The sequence below is a fragment of the Phocoena phocoena genome, chromosome 12 (assembly GCF_963924675.1).
Source record: "Phocoena phocoena chromosome 12, mPhoPho1.1, whole genome shotgun sequence".
NCBI classification, from domain to species: domain Eukaryota; kingdom Metazoa; phylum Chordata; class Mammalia; order Artiodactyla; family Phocoenidae; genus Phocoena; species Phocoena phocoena.
Window position 1 is genome coordinate 13,218,968 of NC_089230.1, and position 24,150 is coordinate 13,243,117.

General features: G+C 35.6%; 2 protein-coding genes across 3 annotated transcripts in view; both read left to right on the plus strand.

Moving 5' to 3' along the window:
• RGS17 (regulator of G protein signaling 17) overlaps window positions 1–5,782 on the plus strand; it is an 81,889-nt gene extending 76,107 nt beyond the window's left edge. Inside the window, exon 5 of the mRNA XM_065888852.1 lies at window positions 4,916–5,782. Within this exon, the coding sequence (XP_065744924.1) occupies window positions 4,916–5,104 (189 nt within the window). The 3' untranslated portion in view covers window positions 5,105–5,782. The remainder of the gene's footprint in view (window positions 1–4,915) is intronic.
• Window positions 5,783–13,245: 7,463 nt separating this feature from the next.
• MTRF1L (mitochondrial translation release factor 1 like) lies at window positions 13,246–22,946 on the plus strand. 2 transcript variants are annotated; one of them, XM_065888794.1, is made up of 7 exons: window positions 13,246–13,533; window positions 16,125–16,204; window positions 18,034–18,217; window positions 18,681–18,844; window positions 20,367–20,484; window positions 21,671–21,807; window positions 22,557–22,946. In XM_065888794.1, the coding sequence occupies exons 1-7, from the start codon at window positions 13,281–13,283 to the stop codon at window positions 22,755–22,757; spliced, it is 1,137 nt and encodes a 378-aa protein (XP_065744866.1). In that variant the 5' UTR covers window positions 13,246–13,280; the 3' UTR covers window positions 22,758–22,946. The 2 variants fall into 2 exon arrangements, with proteins under 2 accessions (XP_065744866.1, XP_065744867.1); XM_065888795.1 differs by having other exon boundaries at window positions 13,281–13,533; window positions 18,034–18,109; window positions 22,557–22,757.
• The last annotated feature ends 1,204 nt before the right edge of the window (window positions 22,947–24,150 follow it).

A 24,150-nucleotide genomic window follows, 5' to 3' on the forward strand; every position in this document is an offset into this window, starting at 1 on the left:
TATAAATGCTGAAACAACTGTAAGACTTATTGGAATTGAAGAAAACTCTGTGTGTTCGGATATCTAGTGACAGCATTGTCCTTAACCAGGGCTGCAATCCAGCCCCGCCACTTAACCATCTGTTTAACACTAAGAAACTCACTTCAGTGCTCTGCAGCCTTAGATACCTTGTTCTGTAGAATGCGGGCATGGAAAAAGCTCAAAAACCCACTAAATCTATGACTTTCAGGCTCTGCTGAATGACAGTTTTTATAGTAATAGGAACTGTTTGCTTCTTCTGATTTCACCCTAAACTTCCAGTTGCTATCAGGGAGGAAAAAGCAAAAAGCCTATTTAAACACCAGAATTATCTAAACATAATGCATATGTGAAAGACACGTGGGTCCTATGTGTGCACACAGACAGATGTTTCTTCGTGCAAAATCATGTGAATTTAGCACTCTCAATAATTTAAATCAGTTTTTCTAAACAGGACTCGTGATTGTACTTTCCTAGATTCATTTCTTTGTGCATGCATATTATCATTCAAAAAATACTTATTGAGTACTTCCTATGAGCCAGGTACTGGGCTAGATGTTAGGGATATGATGGTGAACATTGGCCTATACCTTATGGAGCTTTCATTTTAGGAAGACAAACAAATCATGTCAAAAACAAGTAACTAAAAATCGTGATAAACATTATGATGGGGGTGGAGGTCAAATGATGTAGTTAGAATAGGGTTAGTCAGGTAAGGTCACTCTGAGAAGGTAAAATTCAAGTTGATACAAAGTCGAAAGACATTGGGTTTGAGGTGTCATTATACATATGCTCGATTATTATTATCATTACTATTATTACTTTACACTGGGCTTAAACTTTGTTGTTGACAAAATAGTCTTACGTATATTATTACAGTATAAGTCTCACAAGAATCCTTTAGCCTCTAGGACAGATGGCACCATTTTATAGGAAAGGAAATTCATTTTCAAAGAAGTAAAACAAGGATATTAGCATTATATCTGGTAGAGAGAGAACACAACCCTAAGATCTTCTGATTCCAAGTGTGATGCTCTTCCAACTACAATATGCTGATGAGTTATTCCATTCATGATACTACTATGGATTTCTATGAACCCAAACTTGAACTTGAGACACGATAAGAACTAGTAACCTTAACCACATGTCTGAACTCTCCTTCAGAAACAAGATTAACTTTCCCATCATTTGTACGCCATCAGAAATATGGTTACTCCACTTTATCCTACCAGTGATGTTTGGTCCAAGAAACACATTCCAATAATCAATCTTATTTGTAATTTATAATTATTTTCAGTAGAAATAACCAACACAAAATAATATGACTAAAAACACACGTGGTAAAAGTGTATTAAAACAGATAGGAAAACCAGATAGCCTTCAGATCTGTAAAATTTTACATGAGAAGACCTAATTTAGTTAAAATTATAAAGAACATTTCCAATGGCAAAAACTATAATTGATAAAATTGCACGTGGACTTATAAAGGAAAAAGAAAAAAATTAATCAGAATTTTACTTAGAAAATAATCCTAAGTAAAGCAGCTTCAGTAAAAATAAAGTGGAAAAATGGGAGAAAAATTAAATCATTATGTGTAAAAAAATTGTTCAAGGTATTAATTGACTTAGGAGGGTCTTTATGAGAGTAAAAGACTTTTAGTGGTAATTCATCATCTTCAGTACAATTCCACCGAAAAAATGTCGAAGAGTCAAAATTTCCATGATGACTAGAAGAGGAAGACAGGGTCAAAACTTGGTGTGCTCCCTTTTGCCAATACTGACCTATTTGACATGAATTGGCTCCATTGCTAGGAAATCTATCAAGCATAATATTTAATTCAATTTGACCCAGGTTTTCCCAACCACACTAGAAAGATTTCTGTTTTCAGCCTCCCCACTTTACCCCCCATACTCTTGTTGAATCTTTAGCTTTCATTTCGTTTTCCCCCCAATTAGTTTGTGGAGTTGCTGGTGCATATTTTTATGTTTGCAAGCCACGTGTTTTTCTTCTTCTCTGTCTCCTACTCCCTGTGGGAATGGATGCTTCCAAGTTCATTGAGTCCTGTCACAAAGTCACTTATGCCTTTTTAAAGCTTCAGTTACCACCTCTCAACACTGCCAACATTTCCAGCACTGCTAAAACTGCCAGTTAAATGCTGCCAGCCTCTCAGTGCCCTCTTGTGCCCTGTCCCACATTAGTAGATCGTTTTTTAACTGTTATTGCTGCACTGCGTCCCTCCCTTCACCCCACCTATATGGGAGTCTGTGAGGACTGAGTAAGAAAAGAATTTCCATTGCCCAAGGATAGCTCTTGTCTTGTGCTACTCAACTTTCTCTTCCCCTAGCATGAGTTCTTTACAGGAAACTCCTCAGTCCTATGCATTGGCCTTACAAGCCATCCAATCATGGGTGAATCCTAGGGTGACAATGGCTCAGGCCCATGCTGGGATCCACCCACACTAACTTGTATTATAGATGTTCCACAATCGAAGCACAAAGATCCTACAAGATGAAACTATAGACTGTTATGCTCATGGGGTTTATCCTTGTTGTTTGACACTTGTTTTGACTGACAGACAACGTTTTCAAACAAACAACCAGATATTTAGGAAAATATTTTATTTTTCAAATGGAAAGAGCAAATGTGTTTTTGTTACAGATTACTAATGTTGAATGGTACTACTTTCTGTACTGCATTTCACTACTGCTTTTAATTAGCCAAAAAAATGTTTTAATTATACAGTGAAGACTCAACACATTTACTAATTTAGATTATTTTATTTCTCTGTCTTCAGATAACTAATATTATTCCAGCTACTGATAAACTGTTACCAGTTTATCACATGTTAAATATGTTAATTATATGTGTTAGGGAACATATATGTTAAATAGCATATATTTCATTATGCTATTCTTTAAGAAATAAATGACCTCTTTATCACTAATCTAATGTTTCTCTCTCCAATGAAAGAAAAATTTCCCAAGTTTGAAAGTAAGAGCACAATTTACAAAAATAATAGAATATGTTTGTTAAGATTCACTTGACCATAACACCACATTTCAGAATAAGATCTATCACTTTAAACTCCAATGTCAATATTTTCCTTTTGAGTAGAAAAACGAATGATATTTTTAAAGAGAAAGCTTAGATAAAAATTCTGTACTTTTTATTACTTGGTACTTGAAGATGACCTCTTATGGCAGTAACACAGAGAATAAAATGTAAACGATCCATTTCCAGAACATCTTTTCTTTTTTTCTTTAGAATTTAGAGAGAAGAATATATAGTTCAGCCAAGAAACATTTAATTTTTTCTATATATGTTAGTCTAGCTAAACCACAGAAATTTAGTCTGGATCACCATTTCCCGACACATCCTCCCTTAGCAGCCATCCCCGGTGTATATCTAGGAACCCAACACCACATGGGCTGCTGAGCTCAGGCATCTGGGGACACCAAATGGAATACGAGTGGCTTCCGTCATTGGGACTGTTTCAGATCCCAGGCTTAGTCCAAACAGTGGGTGGGAAAAGAAGCCGAAACCAAAAAGGCTTTTGCAAAATGCTTGTGACAAAACGTTCAGCTATAAATATGAAAGGTTTGTATAGACTTGAGTACGTCATGAGACAAATAACTGTGGATCACAATGCCCTAGTCTTTGTTCAACGGTGAGAACTATGGACACCGATCAAGACTCTGAGGTGGTTTGCCTCTTAGAGGGTGTTGCTAACATGTCATTTCAGAGCAGACCTTAGTTCTTTTCCCATTTATTGGTATTTAATTTCCCATTTATTGGCATTTATTGGTATTTAATTTCCCCCCCTTCCCATTTCAGCATGCTCTACCAGTTCCAACCAGATTAGCATTTAGGGAGGAAAAAACCGAAACAAAACAAAAAACAAAACTGAATCACTTGCAGAATTTAATTTCTTTACACTTTTCAAATAACACTGTATGATTAATGGGTACTCTGAATTCCTACTTACATTTCTCCTTTCAGAGATTGAATTTCAAGTAAATATTCTGCTTAATCTTTAGTACAGAGACCTTTGGATGTATTCCTAGGTATGGGCTACAGAGTGTCCTATGCCATGCCAGGTAGATAGAAGAGCTAAAGAGTGTGTGCTGTCGTTCTGCTCTACTCAGCCCTTCCACATTCCTGGTGTCCTTCTGACACGGGAGGACTTGTTGGGATTTGAAACTATTGGGAATCAGCACTTGATATGCGTGTTAAGTTTTGACAGAGAACTACTCTCCACCAGATTTTTGCCTTGTTCCATCAAGAGAGTTACCCCAGCAGTCTCATAATAGGAGGACGTCAATTTGTATTCTGGCCAGGGAATTCTCTAGCACCGCAACAACGAATAGAAATTGTCAAAAAAACTCCTGAGTGAATGCGTAGAAAAGATACATCCAAGTAAGCCAAGATATCTGAACTAAAATTCTGGTTTAAAAGTTGTTTTTTGTTTGTTTAATTCAACTTTTGAAGGAGAAAAGTATGCAGGGTTATTACGTAACCTTTGAAAACATAACCTCAAGATTTTGTTTTTCTGTTGTTTTTTTTTGTTTGTTTTTGTTTGTTTTGCGGTATGCGGGCCTCTCACTGTTGTGGCCTCTCCCGTGGCGGAGCAGAGGCTCCGGAAGCGCAGGCCCAGCGGCCATGGCTCACGGGCCCAGCCGCTCCGCGACATGTGGGATCTTCCCGGACCCGGACACGAACCCGCGTCCCCTGCATCGGCAGGCGGACTCTCAACCACTGCGCCACCAGGGAAGCCCCTAACCTCAAGATTTTAGAGTTATTCTGTGAGGTTCCTCTGAAATGTCATGAATCTATACTTACTTAGTTGAGATCTTTTGAAAAAATATTATTTAATGTATCTGCTCTTATTTCTTTTTAGGTCAGCCTCGATTCTCGAGTTAGAGAGGTGATCAACAGAAATCTGTTGGATCCCAATGCTCACATGTATGAAGATGCCCAACTTCAGATATATACCTTAATGCACAGAGATTCTTTCCCAAGGTTTTTGAACTCTCAGATTTATAAGTCATTTGTTGAAAGTACTGCCAGCTCTACTTCTGAATCTTAATTTTTATTTTTAAAATATCATTTTGGAGGGCTGGGATGAGAAATAAAAGTAGTTAAATAACACCTGAAACTGAGTTCCTGGAGAACTACAGTTTAGCATTCCTCAGGCTACTGTGAAAATACAACCATATGGTCTTTGTCTCCATTTTGTATCAAGGTTATCCATGGTTACGTTTGGAGAAAATACCACCTGAAACAATGAATTGCCAAATTAAGTTTGTTTCATTCAACACGCATTCTACTTGCAAGCAAACTGTATTTGTAGTCCTATGAACAGTCTCCTAGTGTATCCAGAGACTGCATGTGCAAAGTAAAACTGCTTCATTTGCCATGTAGTTGTTGTTAATATTTAAGCCAATGGCATAACTTATATCTGTATTTAAGGACTTTCGTGCAATATGGTCTTATAGAAATAATTGCCAAAAAGTTGGCTGTGGTTTGCATTTTTAAATATAATCTAAGACAGAAAAAGCCAATTTTTAAATTGTAACTATGATATTCAACATGCTATATACTGTGTTCAGTACACTAATTTTGAAGCCAATATTTCTGTACATGAAAAAAGAGCTATTTATCTCTGTTTGTTGGAAAATCCTAATGGGGAATTCCTCTGGTTGTTCACTGCCAAAACTGTGGCATTTTCATTACGGAAGAGTTTTCTTCATATATATATATATGAAGAAAAGAGAAAAAAAAGCACAAAACAATTTTAAGATATTCTATCTCAAAGACAAATCAAAGAGTGATATTGTTTTTAACTGTAATAGAGGAAAATGAATCTATGTATCAGATGTCCAATACTGTAATTAATTTATTAAAGACTGGCTCTCCAGTTCTAAAATGGTTGTGTAAAGTATGTACTTTAGCAAAAAAAAAATAATAAGCTTGATAACTTAGTTTTGGAATATAAAGAAAGGATTTAATAAAGGAATGCCTATATGTAGCATCATAAAACTTTTGATGAATAGCATCTGTGCTGTGGCATATTTTCCTTGAAAGTGAAATCCAAGAAAAGCTAAGTTTTTAAGCAAGAAAAGTTTTATAGGGGTTCTCTAGAAGACAATTCTCTACTTCAGACCTTAACTGTTTTCACATAGTATCTTAAAAATGACTTATTTAAAAAATGTTAAAACCAAACCATTCTGATCCATAATTGAAAGGCAGTACAGTGCTCAAATCTTTTAGCTGCCGTATTATTTTTTATATGTACTACTAAATCTTTAAGACAAAAAATACTTGCCTGACATTGGCACGTACTTTTGACATTCAAGAAAACAGTATCCCATCTCGCACACACACACAAAAGTCAGTGTCATATTTATATCAAGGTGTTACATTTGAATATTAACATCCCCTGGAGGCTATTTTTTTAATCTTAAACTTAATAAATATTGAGTAACCTAAAATGAAAGTTTTAAACATATTTATATCCACTAAGAATACTGGCCTTATATTAAGGATATTAAAATTATAAGTTTCCTTTGTCATTTTTTAACTACCTCTCATTTTTTTAATTTATTAAAGTTTTTTTTAAAAAATCAAGTTTGGGGTTTTCTTTTTAACATTTATTTTACTTGAAAGGTTGACATCGTAATTTTCTTTTTCCATAAACTTAAAACATTTCAAGGATTGCTTTTTTAAGTGAATTTGATTTTCTAACTTATACAGAATTCAGGAGATATGATTAAAAGGGCTATTATCTATTCCCTATGCAAATATTTTAACTGTTGCAGTGTTTGACAAAATGGGATTTAAAAAAAAAAGTTTGCAGAGTAGAAAACAAAACGTTTCTGTTTACACTGGCGTTGCTGACTATCCTACTATATTCAGCACTTTTAAATACATTATTTATGAAAATGTAGTTAAAATACAAGATAGAAAATATTTATAATTATTTCTTTTAACAAATGCGTGTTTCTGTCTGAAAGTGTTAGTGTGTTAAGACATGCTTTATCCATGTCAATTAGATATTTACTATTTGAACAATAGTTTTCAGTAATATGGTGAAAAAGATAGCTATGAAGATGTTTACAAAATGTCGTATTTTTTTCCTAACGAGTGAAGAAAAAGCTAAAATAATCATCACTTCTATTGTGAAGTTTATTGTTCCTAAATTATCTAATTTTTTTCTTGATTAGAATTATGCTACTATGCTGTATACACATATATGTTGTAATATCATACTTGTTGCTGTGTTTGAGGCACATGACTAGAAAATATGTAATATGCTATGATACACTGCATGCATCAATCTTTTTAAATGTAGACTTTATATTCTTGTTGTTACTATATATGATGGTGACTTGCTAGTCATAAGTTATCTTTATAAGATACTTTGGACTATTAGATGAATTGTCTGTTTGACAATACCTTTAATATTTTACCAAATGTAAAAGATAAGGGCCCTTATAAAGAGTCCTAATCTCTAACTCTGGGCATTTGTAGTATACAGATTTTGAAGCTAGTATATCCTTTTGAAATCTGATTAGGAAGTTGTGTTGAGAATGATTCTAGAGTAGATTTACACATCAGATGTTACGTGAGATTTCCCTGCTAAATTCCTATTTTCAGGGGAGGGGAGTGTTTCTCTTTTAATTTCAAAACGTTTAAAGTTTCCATGTAAGAGTATGTCTGTGTACTTGCAACTCTACCAATTTTTAAGGTATGGTATAATTCCTTCAGTTTTAATTACAGAGCTATAATAAACAAAAAAAAAAGCCCTCAACTGGTGTCTATGCTACCATTCCAAGAGCACAATATTTGTTTTGGTAGAGTTTGATTTTTCCTAGTGAGTAAATTCCTCCCTGGGGAAAAATTAGCACTTTAGAAAGTACACTTTATATTTTACATTGCCAAGATATCTTTGTATACTGTTAGAATCTGCTAATGCACACAGAAAGAGGTTAATGCTCTTTAAATAATGCCTAACTTCAGATGTGTCTATAATGGAAAGAAAAGTAGAGGATATAGATTATATATGAATATGTATACATATATTTATATAAATTGGAGAGATTTCTTCAGAGATGGATCTGGAACATAGATCACATTAATAATGAACGCATGATGCTTCTTTACTCTGGATAACTATTATTATGTTACCTAAAGGTAATACAGATGTCCCGACAGTGTTATAGGGCAGCTCTAAGCACAGCAGGTGCACTGGCAAGAGAACAATAGCAAAACACAATCTTGATATCAACACTATGAAGTGCAAAAATCAAGACCATAATGTGGTCATTTTTTTTCAATTTTAAAATATGTACATAGGATGACCAGTTCTGATATTTGGTCATGGTGCATGGGGTGTTTATTCGTATCCTTTAATGCTGCCTAGATTCTTACTTGTGGAATGAAATGTGTATCATATATTTACCTGATAGTTCAGTTTTGCAAAAAGATTGTAGAAATAAGTAAATAGTATTTATTTATTAGGGGCAAAAAAATACACTTTCACCCCATTAAGCTGATTTAAAATAATACCTGATTCTTATTTTTTGAATTTATCCATTTTTTTCTATACACTTTTAACTTACATTGGAAAAAATGTCATATTGTAATTGTAACAAACTACATTTGCAAAAAAATGCAATATACCAGATGTGTTGAGGAAGAAATACACAAGGAAGAAATTTAACATACAATCAGAAAATAGGAAAATAAGCCACCTAAAATTTCTTAGGTCCAAAATGTCTATAGATAGAACCCTGTCAAACTTGAGTTTTGAAAACTTTGCATTAGATACATTGGCAAATTATTTTGAAAAGTGGTAAAGATATTTCCAGAATTTTTTTTGCCTGTGTATTTATGTTGACAGTTTATGACCTTAATTTTCATAGTTTTCAGACACTTATATTTGCATGCTCTTTTCAGTTTTTAAAAAATTTCTGACCAATATGTTTGTTCTCCTGAGAAAACAATACTCAATCTGCAAAAAGTTTAGTTATTCCTTACTTGCTGCAACTTCAAATATTTACCAATGAAACTGATACCAAAAACTTGCTTCAGATCTTCTCTGCAACACTCTTAGTAGTATCCTTGCAACACACAACAGTGCACAGAGCGATAAGTTTTGTTTCCAGATACCAGCCTTTAATTATAAATTTGGTTTCAAGTTACATTTCTGTCTCATATGACTTTGGGCAAATCACTTATCCTCTCTGAGCCTGTTTCTTTATCTTCAAATGAGGAATATAATAATTTACAGGATGGCCATGGGAATGAAATAAACATGGAAAGAGTGAAGTGTTACATATGATATTACTATTTTATCAAAGTTCTCCAGCTCAATAATAATTCCTATTTTCAAGAATGTATGTATTAAATGCCATTTTAATGCACTTTCCCCCGATTTTTTTCAAACTATACTTTAAAAATCTGATTTAATTATTCATTAAAAAATACAACCAAGCTTATTTTAAGACAGAGAAATATATGAATATGTTATTGCTTTGTTCAATAATGTGATTCAAAATCACTGTTCTCAGTTCACCAACATCACACTGAAGCTACAAACAAGAAGTATGTTTCTTTCAATGACACACACACAGATATATTTAGATGTGCATATGCATATGTGTGTGTGTATAATATTGTAGGTTTAAATCAAAGTTTAAATAAAAGAAATCATTTGAAAATTTTATTTCCACAGGAAATAAAACATTCCCAAGGATAGGAAGAATATAAATATCAGTTAATTTGCCAAATAAATATGTGGTGGTTAGAGGTAAAACTAAACCAAGAGATTGGCCTGTAGAAAACATTGACTGGCACGGAACAGAAAGCATTCTTTTTACTATTAAGGTAGTATGATTTTTAAAATAATTTTATCATGAAAATAAGTAAATAAAAGAATAAAAGGCAGTTGTATGTTCATCAAAGTTTTCATTAAACCTTTTATTTTAAAATAGTTTTAGATTTACAGAAAAATTCCAAGGATAGTATAGATAGAACCCATATATGACACACCCATGAAACATTTGTCACAATTAATGAAACAATATCAATGCATTATTAAGTCTACATTTTATTTAGATTCCCTTAGCTTTTAACTGTCTTTTTTCTGTTCCAGGATTCAAGATGCCACATTACATTTAGTCATCATGTATCCTCTTAGCTGTGACATTTTCTCAAACTTTTCTTGTTTTTGGTAACCTTGACAGTATTGAGGAGTACAGGTCTAGAATTTTGTAAGATGGCCCTCAACTGGAATTTGTCTGATCTTTTTCCCACGATTAGACAGGTGTTACCAGTTTTTGGAAGAAAGACGGCAGAAGTGCCATTCATATCACACCATTCAAAGGTACATACCATCATTCATTACGACTTATTATTGTCGATGTTGAACTTCATCACCTGGCTGAGGTAGTGTCTGTTAGGTTTTTCCACTGTAAAGTGATACATTTTTTAAGAGGGTATACTGGACGTAAATTTACTGGACATTTACACTGAGATAAAAATATTCTGAGCAGATTCCTCAGCATTGCTACTAGGTTCCATTAAGTGACTGCTAACCAATACTATGAAGAAAATATAATGAACTGGAAATTGATATGGGAAAGTAAAACTCCAAAATGGTGTTAGCTTGAACATTCACTTAAAGGAGGTGAAAGTTTTTTTCCCTTGAACTACCTGTATGATTACCTTAATCCTCTGCATCCTTTGGATAGTGAAGATTTTAGTTTTACTGTCATAAAAGGTAATCTAAATTGATGATAATTTTGCTGAGTACTTTTCTATATTGCCTTCCACTGAACAATGAACACTGAATACTGGAATAATGTAAAAGGCTTGATTTTTCCCCCCTTGCTTTAGACTATTTGTCATAAATACAGTGTATCTTGTATATGATTTTAGGGTGTTTGCTAAATATTAAAAAGTATTTCAATGTGTTTGGTTCTGTAAAATTTATATTGAACGTGTGTAAATTTTTCTACCATGTTCATTGTACTTAATAATCTATATCCCTATCTTGGACTTCACCAATATTTATTAGTGGACCATAAAGAAATTTTGAATGCATGAATATAACTTGAGATGCCATGTTTGGTTATTTTGCAATGCCAGAATAACTGTAGGTACTTATAAATTGAATAGATAATCCAGATTATTTTTCCACCAACTTAAGTTGTTTTGGGTTTTTATGCCCCCTTCCTTGAATCTATTTTATTATTTTACCTATGTACAATATCAGACTTCCTGAAAATGCCGGAATTTTCAACATGTAATAGAATTTAAGCATGACCATAACGGAGAAAAATGCAGAAATCTCGAACAGTGTATATTTCTTGGAGTTTTCAAAGTAAAACTAAAGCTGTTTTCATTTGACTATATTGTGGAAACCTATGGATATTATTGTAAAATGCACATGCATTACACTGACTTTTAAAAAATGTTTTGAATAAAGAATTCACCAATGTATCCTTAGAAAAGTTACTGTTTCCTCATTGGTGTAACACTATAGGAGTAAAGGTGCACTTAATTATGTTGCTTAAATTGCTTACACATCTGAGGGAAAATAATTGCTGGCAGGATTCTTTACATTGTTCTATAAGGTTATCACTTGTTACATTTTTGCACCTTTTATAAATAATAAACTATACTCTTGAAATAACTCGTTTTGAGAATTCAGCTGAGAGATTTATGTTGAGTTCAAGTAGCTCCCACAATTTCTATGCTTAAACTAATATTCAAAGTTGAGTTTAGACTTGGAAAAAAACTATTCCTAAAAGAGATACAGACAACCTAATCAGTCCTGTTCTATACTCGGATTAGAATTTTTAAAATTGGGTTTGGATCACTTTTAAAGCAAAACAATTTTATAAAGTAGTGTGGCTTAATACACATTCAAAGTGAAAGAAGATTTGAGTTAGTTGAAGCTTCTAAGTAGCAAAACCTATTTTTGTTCTACACTATTTGGAGAGTCAGCTCATTCTACTTTGCATTTGTATAGAGAGAGCAAAGAAACGATGCAAGCTCATTTTATAAGAATTTATACTTAACCTCAACAATTCTGATTAGATGACTTAAGAATGACTTAACCTTGTCAAGGGCTCCCGTATTTTACCATTTTTTTACAAGAATAAGTAAGAAGATTTTGGGTATATTAGGTCTCTGTACAGTTACACCACCACTCAGTAAATCCTGCTCAAACCAGTTAGGTAGAGGGAGTTCCCAGATTGGACGTTCAGCCCTTGCATCCTCAGGCCTGTCTAGATTGTATTATTCCCTGATGTACATTCCTCTGGTGGGCTATGAAAAGGTCTTTTGAAAAATGCAAAAGCATTATACCAGTAAACTTCAGTATTCCTGGCACTAATCCACTCTCAAGTTTGGGGGTGGAGGTTGGTGGTTTTGGGGAGACGGGGCTACCGGAGGCGGGACTCTGAAGGCTTTGCTGGGCTGTGATTAGTTGCAACATGAAACGGCTCAACCACCTTAAAAAGTAGCTGAGTAACAAGGAATAAGTGAGAATGGGCATGAGACTCGGTGTGGAAGGAAGCCGTTTTAAAGCAGGTAAATTAAGTGGCAGATAAAGGGCAGGAAAGCAGACTGCTAAATCACTCGTGGTTGCCTTCGAGTCTACCTGTCACGTCTTTGTTAATACGAACCTTAACCACCGTCGAAAAGAGAAACATGAGCAGGAATATTGTAAGAGTAAACACACGTACACACTGATAACCATCCTACAAGTCGCTCTTGGAGACGACAGTCCAGGCTGGCAAGAGAGAGGACAACCGTGCTGTGACCTCAGCCCCTATAGCGGACAGTAGGCTGCCCTCCATTGCTGTACTTTAAATCCTGAGAGCCTGGAAGACAAATCTTCGACGTCAGAAAACGTAATGACAACCTATTGCTTTCTCCTTCCGGTCTAACACTCCGCCCCCGCTCGTTCAAGGAGGTGTGTCTGACCTTGCCTTTAGAGGAGGTGCCCGAGGTCTCTCGGACCCTCCCCTATCGCTTCCGGCTCTGCCCCTCAACTTCCGGCCTCCCCAAATAATACACCGTTTAATAATAATTGGCCGGAAGTTCCCAACCAGGCTTCCGGGAGGCCCTTTTAAACCTGCGCGTGCGCCGGACGGTGCTTGGCTAGGTCTCGCCCCTATTGCCAAGCTGCGCGAGACTTGCTCCGTCCGGAACTTCCGGCTCTTGTCCGCTTCGGACATCCGGCTGTAGCTATGCGGTCAAGGTTTCTTTGGAGCGCTTTTCGGTGGGCCCGGCAGGCTGCTGGCCCGGCCCGCCGACACGTAAGCTGCGGTAGCCTTCCACTGGAGGAGCTATTCGCCCGCGGCGGACCCCTACGGACCTTCCTCGAGCGCCAGGTAGGGTCTGAAGTCCAGTTGCAGGTCAGGCGGCCTGAGCTGGTGGCGGTGGCCAAGCTTCTGAACGAGAAGGAACAGGAGCTGCAGGAGACCGGGCACCTGCTACACGGTAAGGGCCGTGCCTAGGGGAGCGGAATTCAGAGCAGACTCTTGACTCTTCATTTGCCCTTGCCACTAAGCCGCTGCTCAGATGTCCACACTCTCTCCGAGTCTGAAGTCTTTGCTCGGTTGCAGCCCTTTTTGATTGCATCAGAGATCAAGGCATCTGAGTTCTTGTCCCATCCTCTCCTTGGGCTCCCTTGACAGTGCTCTGCGCCCTTTTACAAAACTTAAGTTGACCTTTATTGGTTGCGGATTTAATAGCAGGAGATTAGCTCGCCAGACAAATAAATAAGGCACTAGTCCTGTTATGGGCTCGAGAGCAGCGTTTCTAAGTGTGGTACAGGGACCACCCGCAAAAGTGACAGAAGAGGTTCGTGCTAAGTAAACCCAGACTCGGAATCTGAGACCTAGAAACATGCGGTTTTAACAGATTTCCCAAGTGATTCATGTCCATTCGAATCTGGATGGGGCCTATGTTTCTGCATTTGCACAAGCTTCTGGGGATGCTTAGTTGCTGGTCTGTGGCCCACACTTTGGAAAGGCTCTAGAGAGGGTCACAATCTATTGGGGGCAAGAAAGTTAATTATAATACAGATGATAAGTGAAAATATGTATCAATAAAAACCTAGGAGAGCAAGGAGAACTTGTTGGGAAAGACTTGTACAGGGATAAAGGCCCACCCTTAGATGATTTAATAATAATTTAACCTTTACTGATCCTTTGCCATATTCCAGGCTTTGCTTAGCTTCCTTTATCTAATAACTCATACAATTCACGTAATAAATTATGAAGTAGGTTCTATTAGCCTCATTTAACAGAAGAGGAACCTGAGACATAAAGATAAAATAACTCAGCTCGGGTGACACCGCTTGTAAGGAATGGAGCTTGGATAGGACTGACCCCAAATCTCATGCTCTTAATCACTGAACTCTATGTTAACCAAGAAAGGGGAGGTTGGAACCATTTTGTAAGGGGGCTCAAGTACTAACCTACAAAGTTTGATTTCATCCTGTTGGCAGAAGCCAGCCAGCAGAAGCTTTCAGATTCGGAGTGAATGATAGGAATAGCTTTCTTGCTTAGGAATCTTGATTGGTGGCAGTTTAGAAGCAGCCTGGAATAGGACTGAAGATGCCATGGAAAATGGGAGACTAATGCAGTTGTATAGTTGAGACATAGTATCCTTTGGGAAAAAATTAAATCGGTTTCATTCCTTAAGCAAAGCTTAAAGTCCAAGTAGCAGCCACAAAGCCTTAATATTAAAAAATATATTTTTATATTGATTACATGTTGAAATTGGTAGTGTTTTGGGTATACTGCATTAAATAAAATGTAGTATTTAAATTAGATTACTTCTACACTTTAGTTCCAGTCTCCTTAGCCTTACCAGAACACTGCATTTCAGAGCTGAAAGGCCCCTTAGAGATCATCCAGCTCAGATCTTTCATTTTATTCTTGAGATTACTGAGACTCAGAAGTTAGGTGTATTGCCCTAAGAGAACCTTGGTGGTTGAACTAGGGCTAGAATTCATTTTTCCTTTTTCTAATTAAGCACATTTTACATTTCACCAAATTCTTGCCAAAATAATTCCCTGCCATTCCACCAACACTCCCTATATTCACCTGTCTCAGTTTTGCTGTTGTCATTCTCTCCTTAATTCTTTCCTTTTTCTGCCCATCCCCAAAACAAACAAAAAATCCTTCAGCATGCTGTTATTTTAGTATTTAACCACATAATGTTTTAGGTTATTTTTTGTGAGTTTTTCTCCCCTAGAATAATATAAGGAAAGTAAAATGATCTAAAATCCTGCCTTGAGGGCAGGTCTTAACATATTATCCCCAGCTCCCAGCATAATTGGCTGTTAATACATGAATAAACATTCCAGCTGATAGAGTTTGTTCTTTCAACAGAAACAGAAAATTGTAATAGCTAAGAAAATTTCTGCCTGTCTCCTTTCTATAGGCTGCATGTGGTCCATAGGATAGAAGAATGAGGAGGTATATTTTGTACGGTAAAAATGAAAACTGAAAGATGAAATAAGAATTAGGTAAAGCCTGAGAGAGAAGACTGCTTCATGTAAATATTCTGTCAGTATTAGGTTGGGTCTATATGTTTATTTAGGTGGACACTTTTATATTAATGAAGCATTTACTAGTAAGACAAATGACTTCCTACTTTTTAACTCAGTTTTGGTCTAACTGGTGGTACCTTCTCTTCCCCTTCCAGTCTTTCTAACTAGCTCAGTGTATTCATTTGTTATTGTAGAGTCTGAGTTGGAAAACTAAAAGCATATTTGTTAATATGAACATTTTGGGGAGGCAGAATTACAGAAAAGCTTTGTAGCTTCTTTATATTTTTCTATAGAGATTCTTTTTATTTTGAACATATTGTCATCAGGAAAAACTTAAAAAAAATTTTTTTTTAACTACATGCTTTTGAAAACTAATGCATAATATGCTTTAAATTAATAAATTATTAAAAGGACAGGATAATTGTTATTTTTCCCTTAAGCTACAATAACAATAAAACTATTACCTTGAATTCTGTTAGCAATTTAATACTAATTAAGGAAAAGTTAACCTGCTGCCTTTTTTTCTTAGATGAAAATGAAGACTTAAGGAAACTTGCAGAGAGTGAAATAACTTCATGTCAGAAAGAAATAGCTCAATTGAAGCATCAGGTATGGTATTTGTGCAAGGAATAAAGCATCCGTGCATGCTGTTACTTCTAATGTATTTTATTAGAAGTTTATAAAAGCAAGTCAAGAACTAAGCAGCTTGCTAGTATTTATAATTATAAACTGGTTTTTAAAGAAGGAAAAAGCATACTCCCCATGGCCCTGTTTTTTTATCATACTAAAAGGATTGTATTGATAGAACTCTGAAAGAAAGATGACTGTCACACTAATAGGATTTGCCAGAAAGGCAGTGAAATGTTGGTAGTATATTTTCCTTCTTTTGTTTTTGGAAGAGAGGTGAGGATGGGGATGGACGATGAGAAGAAGAGGTTATGGAGCGATGGTAGGAGGAAGCAGGAACATTTCTTTATCTTTGTGTCTCTGACACTATTACAGTGCCAGCCTAGAATAGGCCCTTAGAATTTTTAAAATGGAATTGCATTGCTTTGGCTTTTTATCTAGGAGAACTGCAGAACATACGGAGTTAGACGAAGGATCATGAAATTAGATCCACTCTTCATTAATTCTGTAAAGCATAGCTTAAAGGTTTACAGCAGATATATCTGGAAATATAAGTGAAAGAACATGATAAGGTGAGGAAGGATCCTAGAAAGGAGGTGCTTAATTTAGAGATTCCCTTTATCCAAGTGCAGAACTTACCAAAAATTAATGTCCCCACCACCACTCTAGAAGAAAAGTTCCACTATAGAGTGAAAGATTTCATGTAGCTTGCCTTCTACCCATTTTCTAAATTTTTTGTGACATAGAAGGACATACGTATTAATGGTTTCTGTTCATTGGCTAGTAATTAACAGATGTAAACTCTGTCATGTTAGTTCAAGATTTGAGTGGTCACATTCTATTGGCACAGGCCAGAGAGATGGAAAAGTAGGAAAGCAAGTATAGCTCCTGACCAACACAAAGTGATACTTCAGAACTTGGGTAGCCTTGGGTTCAAATTCTGGCTCTTCCGCTTTCTAGTTGTAGGATACTGGGCAACTGGAGTTAAACGTCGTTTTCACTTCTTAAGGTGGAGCTGTTAACAGAAGCTGCCCAGGATGTTTTAAGAATTAAAGTACGTAGAGTGCCTAGCAGAGTGCCTGTCAACATTAAAGAACCAATAAATGTTGGCAGCTTTTTTTCTTAATTCACCTCATCTAAGAAGTCTTTTTTCTGTATCTCCTTAATAAGAACATACTGCAGTGTGAAACACAGAATTGTAATGAAAGGAAGACTGATTCAGGCACAAGGGTCTGAGTTCTTGTGCCTGTTAGGGCAGTGACTAACGCGTGGCTCTTTAACGAGTCATCTCACTTCTATTCTCATTTTCTTTTACTTGTAAAATGAGGGAATTGGACCAGATCTTCTCTAAAGGCCTCTCCAGTTCCAAAATTGCAAGTTTCTCTTCCATGTTAAAGAAGCTTAGAAAAAAATACAAATGCAATTTGAGTGTTTTTTTCCTGCCATACTAGGCTATAAATTTCCAGGGACAGAGCTAGAATCTTTTTGTATGCTGTACACAATATAGTGTACTACTCACAGCAAGCACTGAATTATTAACTGAGTAGAGAACAGATATGTATACATGAACACCAGAAAGAAATAGAAACACCTGTAAGTGTCAGCTGAACATGTATAGCATTTATAATGTAGTTATAACGTTAATATCTTTGGCAATTATGCATTATATGGTTCTAATTGGCAAGATAATTGAACCGTAATCAGCAATATTAAATTATTTGCTTAGGGAAACTCTAAATATTTAAAATCCTACATCTAATCATTGAGGGTTTTTTTTAATTATAGGAGGGGTGATATTTTTGTATTTGCAGATTATCTTACTTTTGGTTCCCTCAGAAGAAACGGATGAAAGTGATTTGATCCTGGAGGTAACTGCAGGAGTTGGGGGTCAGGAGGCAATGTTGTTTACCTCAGAGATATTTGATATGTATCAGCAGTATGCTGCATTTAAAGGATGGCATTTTGAAACCCTGGAATATTTTCCAAGTGAAATAGGTCAGTAAACTGTTTTGAAAAAGTAGAGATTTATCTATCTACATATATTTTAGGAAAGGGTTGGAAAGTTCATGACTAGGCTTTATAATTTATAAGGATGCTTAAGTAGTTTTATGCTTATCATTTCCTTAATAATTTTGAATGCAAATATATCAAGTTTGAAATGGCCTATAAAACATTAGTCATTCAGTACTAACCACTGAATGACTAATAGTCTTTTAAAAGTGGTCCTTTAGAGGTGTTACTGAACAGTTAACACCATAAATGCTTTATGTTTAATAATTATATGAAATAAAGATATTAAGTGAATATCATAGACTTGTTAAAGGTTTTCAGTATGTTTTATAATCAATATGCTTATTATGTAGCTCTTTTAAATATATTTCAAGATGGTAGACGTGATGGTCAGTTGTTATAAATGGTAGGAAAAATAAAATAATTCCCTTGCCCCAATGTTTTCAAGGTGGCCTTAGACATGCATCTGCCAGCATTGGGGGTCCAGAAGCCTACAAGCACATGAAATTTGAAGGAGGTGTGCACAGAGTACAGAGAGTGCCCAGGACAGAGAAGCAAGGCCGCATCCACACCAGCACCATGACTGTGGCGATCTTACCCCAACCCACTGAGGTGAGGCACCACAGGCCCCTCTCCTTGGAATCCTGGGACCAGCACAGTGCCTTGCCCCCAGAGTAACACTCACTTTACTGAATTGAGTGTCTCTTTTGCATCATGTATTTTGAGTTGTTTTTACAAATACATTCTCACAGTCCAAAAGTGTGATTTTAACAGTAGATGGTAAGAATTAAGGATATATAAGTGATCTAATCTTACATTGCCTATTTATTATTTTTTCTCCACCACTAAGCTTCAAGTAGCTATTTTGAGACCATGTACAGGAGAAACGATATTAAATAGAGTTCGAGAGTGATTACCTTTATAAAGACTTTTGCTTTGTGTGACTTGTTCCCAGAACATTAACAGCGAGAATCCTGTTTTGACAAAGGATAACTATTACTTAACAAAATTGCTGCTTTACAACCCAATCATATTAAAATGGAAATATATTGCTACAGTGTTCATAATGAGTATACTTTATTTTCACAGATAAATTCTCAGACTGTATAATATTTTTAAGGTAGCTTAGTTGGGAAGTTCTATTTTGCTTATATCCCTTCTGCTGAAAAGTGATAGGAAATATATGACTTGTTTTTCAGAATGGAGTATGAATGATTTGAGAAGGAAGTTTGAGGGTTTCTCTCTAATAGGGTTACTGGAGTTCCTTTCTTCATGTCTAAGTTTTATGTGAAGCCTAGATGAGCAACAGAACAGTTAAGGGAGAGAGTGAAATGGGATAGATGGGAGGAGCCACACCTAGATATAGTCACTTTGGCTTAAGCATCTTGGAGATGTAAGGAGTTTTCAGAAAAAGATGGAGACTGAAGACTGAGGTCCATATGTCATCTCATTTCACTCTTCCAGCAGCGGTAAGAAGGAGCCACCCTGTGAATGATAGGATTCCTGCTCCTGGGGTTGTGGACATCTCACAGACTGGGCTGTAATGGTTCATGAAAGAGCTTTTTAAATACAGTGCTTTGGATGGTGACTCGCAGGACAGAGCATTATCCTGATGTCAGACCCCAGTGTATTTATGAATTGAGTCTATACCCTTGACTTCTTGGCCTTTAACATTTCCGTTTGTCTCTCCTCTGCCTCTAAATATGTTTAAATCCTCCTTCATTTAAAATTAAACAAAATAAAACCTTCCTATAGTTCTTAAGCTAGTGTCATTTTTTTCCCCCTCTGCTAAAGTCTTTTTGCTCAAATCATTTAGCTATTATATTCACATTTCTATTACTCACATTTCTGAGTTCTGCTCTTGGTAAGAAGAGGGTAATTACAGAGAAGTCCAGTTTTTGAGGATGAGGGAGGGTTTGTTTTTCTTTTACCTTATGTTTTGATAATGTGCTCTTCCAATAAGAAAAGTTTAAAAAATGGTATCCTTCCAACTACTTTCTGTTCTTAAAATTAAACCTTCTGTAAACCTTATATAAATTCTATACATGACATGTAGTTATAAATAGACAGTTCTTCTCTTTGAACAGATCATACATGTAATTTTTTTAAATCCCAACTTTTCTCTTACATATAGATTAATCTGGTGATTAATCCTAAAGATTTGAGAATTGATACTAAGCGAGCCAGCGGAGCTGGGGGGCAGCACGTGAATACCACAGACAGTGCTGTCCGGATAGTTCATCTCCCGACAGGTATGTACTTATTTCTTCAACATAAAACAGTGAAGAAAGAAATTGAATTCTGAATGACTTGATTAATTTTCCACTGACACAGGTCGTCAGTTATCAGAGGAATACAGTTGTTATTTAATACTTGATTTATCTTGAATCCTTAGCTGAAACTCTGCAGGATAATTACAAAGCCAGAAAGAGGGAGGGATCTAAGCCCAGGTAATTTCCATGTTAGTGACTATATCATTAATTTTAAAAAATTCTCACAATGACGTAATATCGTGGGTTCTTCTTTATCAAAAAATGGTCTAAATCACTAGTTCTTACCCTTTTTTGGAGGGAGGAGGAGATGGATTCCTTTGAGAAAATGAAAGCTTGGACCTGCTACCCAGAAAAACATGCTTATATGCAAAGTTTTGCAGGTAATTTCAGGGGCTTCTTTCCATTAAGTCCATCTGCAGACATCTAGGGGTTCTGTCTTAATTCTGGACAGTAAGGCAATGGAGCTATAACTCAATATTCCTTAAGACTTCAAAATACTATTAGTATACAGTACACTATTATTAAACGTGTTTTTACTGTTGATTTACATGTGAGAAAGAGCATATGGTTAACAGACCTCTGTTGTCTAGAAAGAATACAAGAACCGCCTACTGTAAATGATCTCGGTCATAATTCCTGTTGACTGAGAGTGGCTGAGGGGAGTGCTGGGTTCATTTTCTTCTTTTTTAATATGAGGAAATCCTCACATTAAACTTGAAGATGATGTCTTATGTAATACATGTTATATAAACAGGAATAGAAAAAAAAGTGGATGGAAATACTCAAAAATATTAATAGTGACTAACTCTGGTAATAAGATTAACTTTTATAATTCAGTTTGTATAATGAGTAGTTATTACTTAAAAAAAAATTATGGTGACTAGCTGAAAGTACCAGAAAATAATCCATTTTAAATGACTAATGCTTATTGTTTAGTATGTATGCCTTCAATATGGAAATACTTTGAGCTATAACTCAAATTTTCAGTTTTCCGATAACTGTAAAAGTTACTTGTTAAGTTTACAGTCTTCCTTTTTTATATTAGAGTCCTATTTTTTCCCTTTATAAAGGAAGAAGAAAAAGAATGAGAAGGAAAAGGAGTATTCCTTGATAATAAATGAAGATTTCTCTATTAAAACTCTTTAATTCTCATAACACTATTCAGGTGTTGTTTCCGAATGCCAACAAGAGAGATCTCAACTGAAAAATAGAGAGATGGCTATGAAAAAGTTACGTGCAAAACTATACAGCCTGCATGTAGAAGAACAAACAAGTAAACGATACAATGCTAGAAAGATTCAGGTAAAACTGAAATCTTACAAATGCTTCTAAAGGATAAAAATATTTTTAGATAAACAAGTTTTTGTATGTGTTAAAATCACTTCAGTGTATTTGTCGAAATTAGAGTATAATTCAAGTAGCTCAACCAAGGGCTATACTTGTTTTATAGCAATCTTACACCTCTGCCCTGTTTTTTATATTCAGAGGTGTCTTTCTCATTCACCAAAGTTATTTTTAAAAGGTATATGGAATTCCCATTCATTTTGAATCCTTTGAAAATTATGGAAGAAAGTTGCAAAGCAAACTGAACTTACTTCCTGTTTGACATTTGACTTTATGTTAACTCCTTATTATAACTTTGTCATAACTGATGACAACCAGATTAGTTCACAGAGGTTATATGTGTTCAGCTATAGCATCTGAATATCAGCTGTGCGCCAGGCTGTGTGTGGGCACCATCACTGTGCAGTAGGTATTGTCTGTATTTTACAAACGGGGAAAACTATAGAGTTGAAATAAATTACCTGAAGTCTTAAAGTATTAAATGGCAGAGGGTTCAAAATTCAAATACTAATCTGTCTGACTTTAAAGCCTATATTCTTTTTTCTCTATCAAGTTCCCATGTTACTTGAGGATTCAGAATGTTTAAAACTTGCTTTTTAACGTTGTAAATTATAAACCAAGAGCTTTATCTCCAGGTAAGTTAAATTTGTAGGTTTAGTTGCCCTGAATTTAACTGTATTTCATATCTCTTTTCTTTTAATATATAGATTGGCACTAAAGGAAGGTCAGAGAAAATAAGAACATACAATTTTCCACAGAACCGGGTCACAGATCACAGAATAAACCAGTCACTTCATGATCTTGAAGCTTTTATGCAAGGAGAGTACCTACTGGATGAACTTGTACAGTCACTGAAGGATTACGCTAATTATGAATCTTTGGTAGAAATTATTTCCAACAAAGTTTAAGTTGACTTGTTATTAAAGACTTGTATAGCTTATGAAAATTCTATTATAGCAAGTCCATTGTGTACATACCAGTATTCTCTTGAAACACATGAGTTAACACAATTGGGAATAACATGTTTTTAATACATAGGTAATTTATATGAATCAACTCTCAATTTATTAGTAAAAAGTATTACAATATAGTCATGACTCTGGTTGTACATTTTGAACTCTTACAAGAAAGGAAAACAGTCCTTTGTTTTATGTAAAATATTTAACGAATGATCAGAAATTTAGTTGAACTCTTAAGGAAAACTTCAAACATAAAACAGTAGAAATATGACAGTAATTATTGTTATTAGTCAAGGTTCTAGTCAGGAGACAGAAACCATACCTTTAGTTTGAACAGGGATAATTCTGATATAAAAAATTAACCAACGATGGGATTAGCTATTAGGAGATAAAAGGTTACTACTCTAGGACTGAGAGAGAATACCCAAGGAAAGAATACCCTTGGAAAGGGCTTCCCTTCCCTCCAGGTGGAGAGTTAGGCCTGTTGGAGAGTAACGCTGACTAGAAGCCTAGGCACCCTGTGGCCCAGCCGAGTTGACACATAAAATTAACCATCAGTGTCCCAAGAGCACCCCTGGCAGCTGTGCATAGAAACAGAAACAAAAGAAGCCCCTTCCTCGTGCACTGTCTGTCCACCTACCCTACTGACAAAGCTTCACATGGTACCAGCCGGCACAGGAGAAATGTTTATAGGTCCCTGGCTCCAGTATCACAAAGGCAATAAATCGGTAACTGGCACAACCATACTCATTGCTTAGTTTCAGTAACTGAAGTTATAAATATGTTACACTTCACCCTTAAATATTTCAGCTTGTATGTAAAAAAAATGACACTGTTCTACTTAATCATATACTATCATCACACCTAACAAAATTCACAGTAATTCCCTTACATCTTCAAACACCCAATTCAAGTTTTCCCCAGTTCTCCCCGAAATGTTTTAACTGGCTTCTTCAAACCAGGATCCAATTAAGAATCACAGATGGGAATACGTGATTATATTGCTTAAATTTCCCTTATTCTAGAACAGCCCTGCCAAACGCTGCCCCCTTTTTATCATGACACTGCACTGAATTTTCATTTGAGAAGGCGAGACTATTATGGGTCACGTCATTTGTTCCTCAAGTCACAGTAGTTCCTGCAAACTGGAAGTTAAGAGCTTAAGAGTGGGTTAGTTTTGCATAGTCCTTCCCTTTCCTGTGACTTGGCATTTTTGTCATTAAAATATACAGTTAAGTAAGCCAGCCTGAATGCTCTGATATGCTAAGATGTATTAGATTCGCTAAAAAATGACTTCACCCTTGTGAAACAAGAATTTGTTGAAAGTGAGCTTAAAGCTAAA

What these genes read in the sequence shown, in the direction of transcription:
- MTRF1L (XM_065888794.1), top strand. Translation starts at nt 13,281, where the DNA reads ATGCGGTCAAGGTTTCTTTGGAGCGCTTTTCGGTGGGCCCGGCAGGCT. An exon ending in ATATTTTCCAAGTGAAATAG is followed by an intron (nt 18,218 to 18,680) that starts GTCAGTAAACTG and finishes AATGTTTTCAAG; the next exon opens with GTGGCCTTAGACATGCATCT. An exon ending in TCTTACCCCAACCCACTGAG is followed by an intron (nt 18,845 to 20,366) that starts GTGAGGCACCAC and finishes TCTTACATATAG; the next exon opens with ATTAATCTGGTGATTAATCC.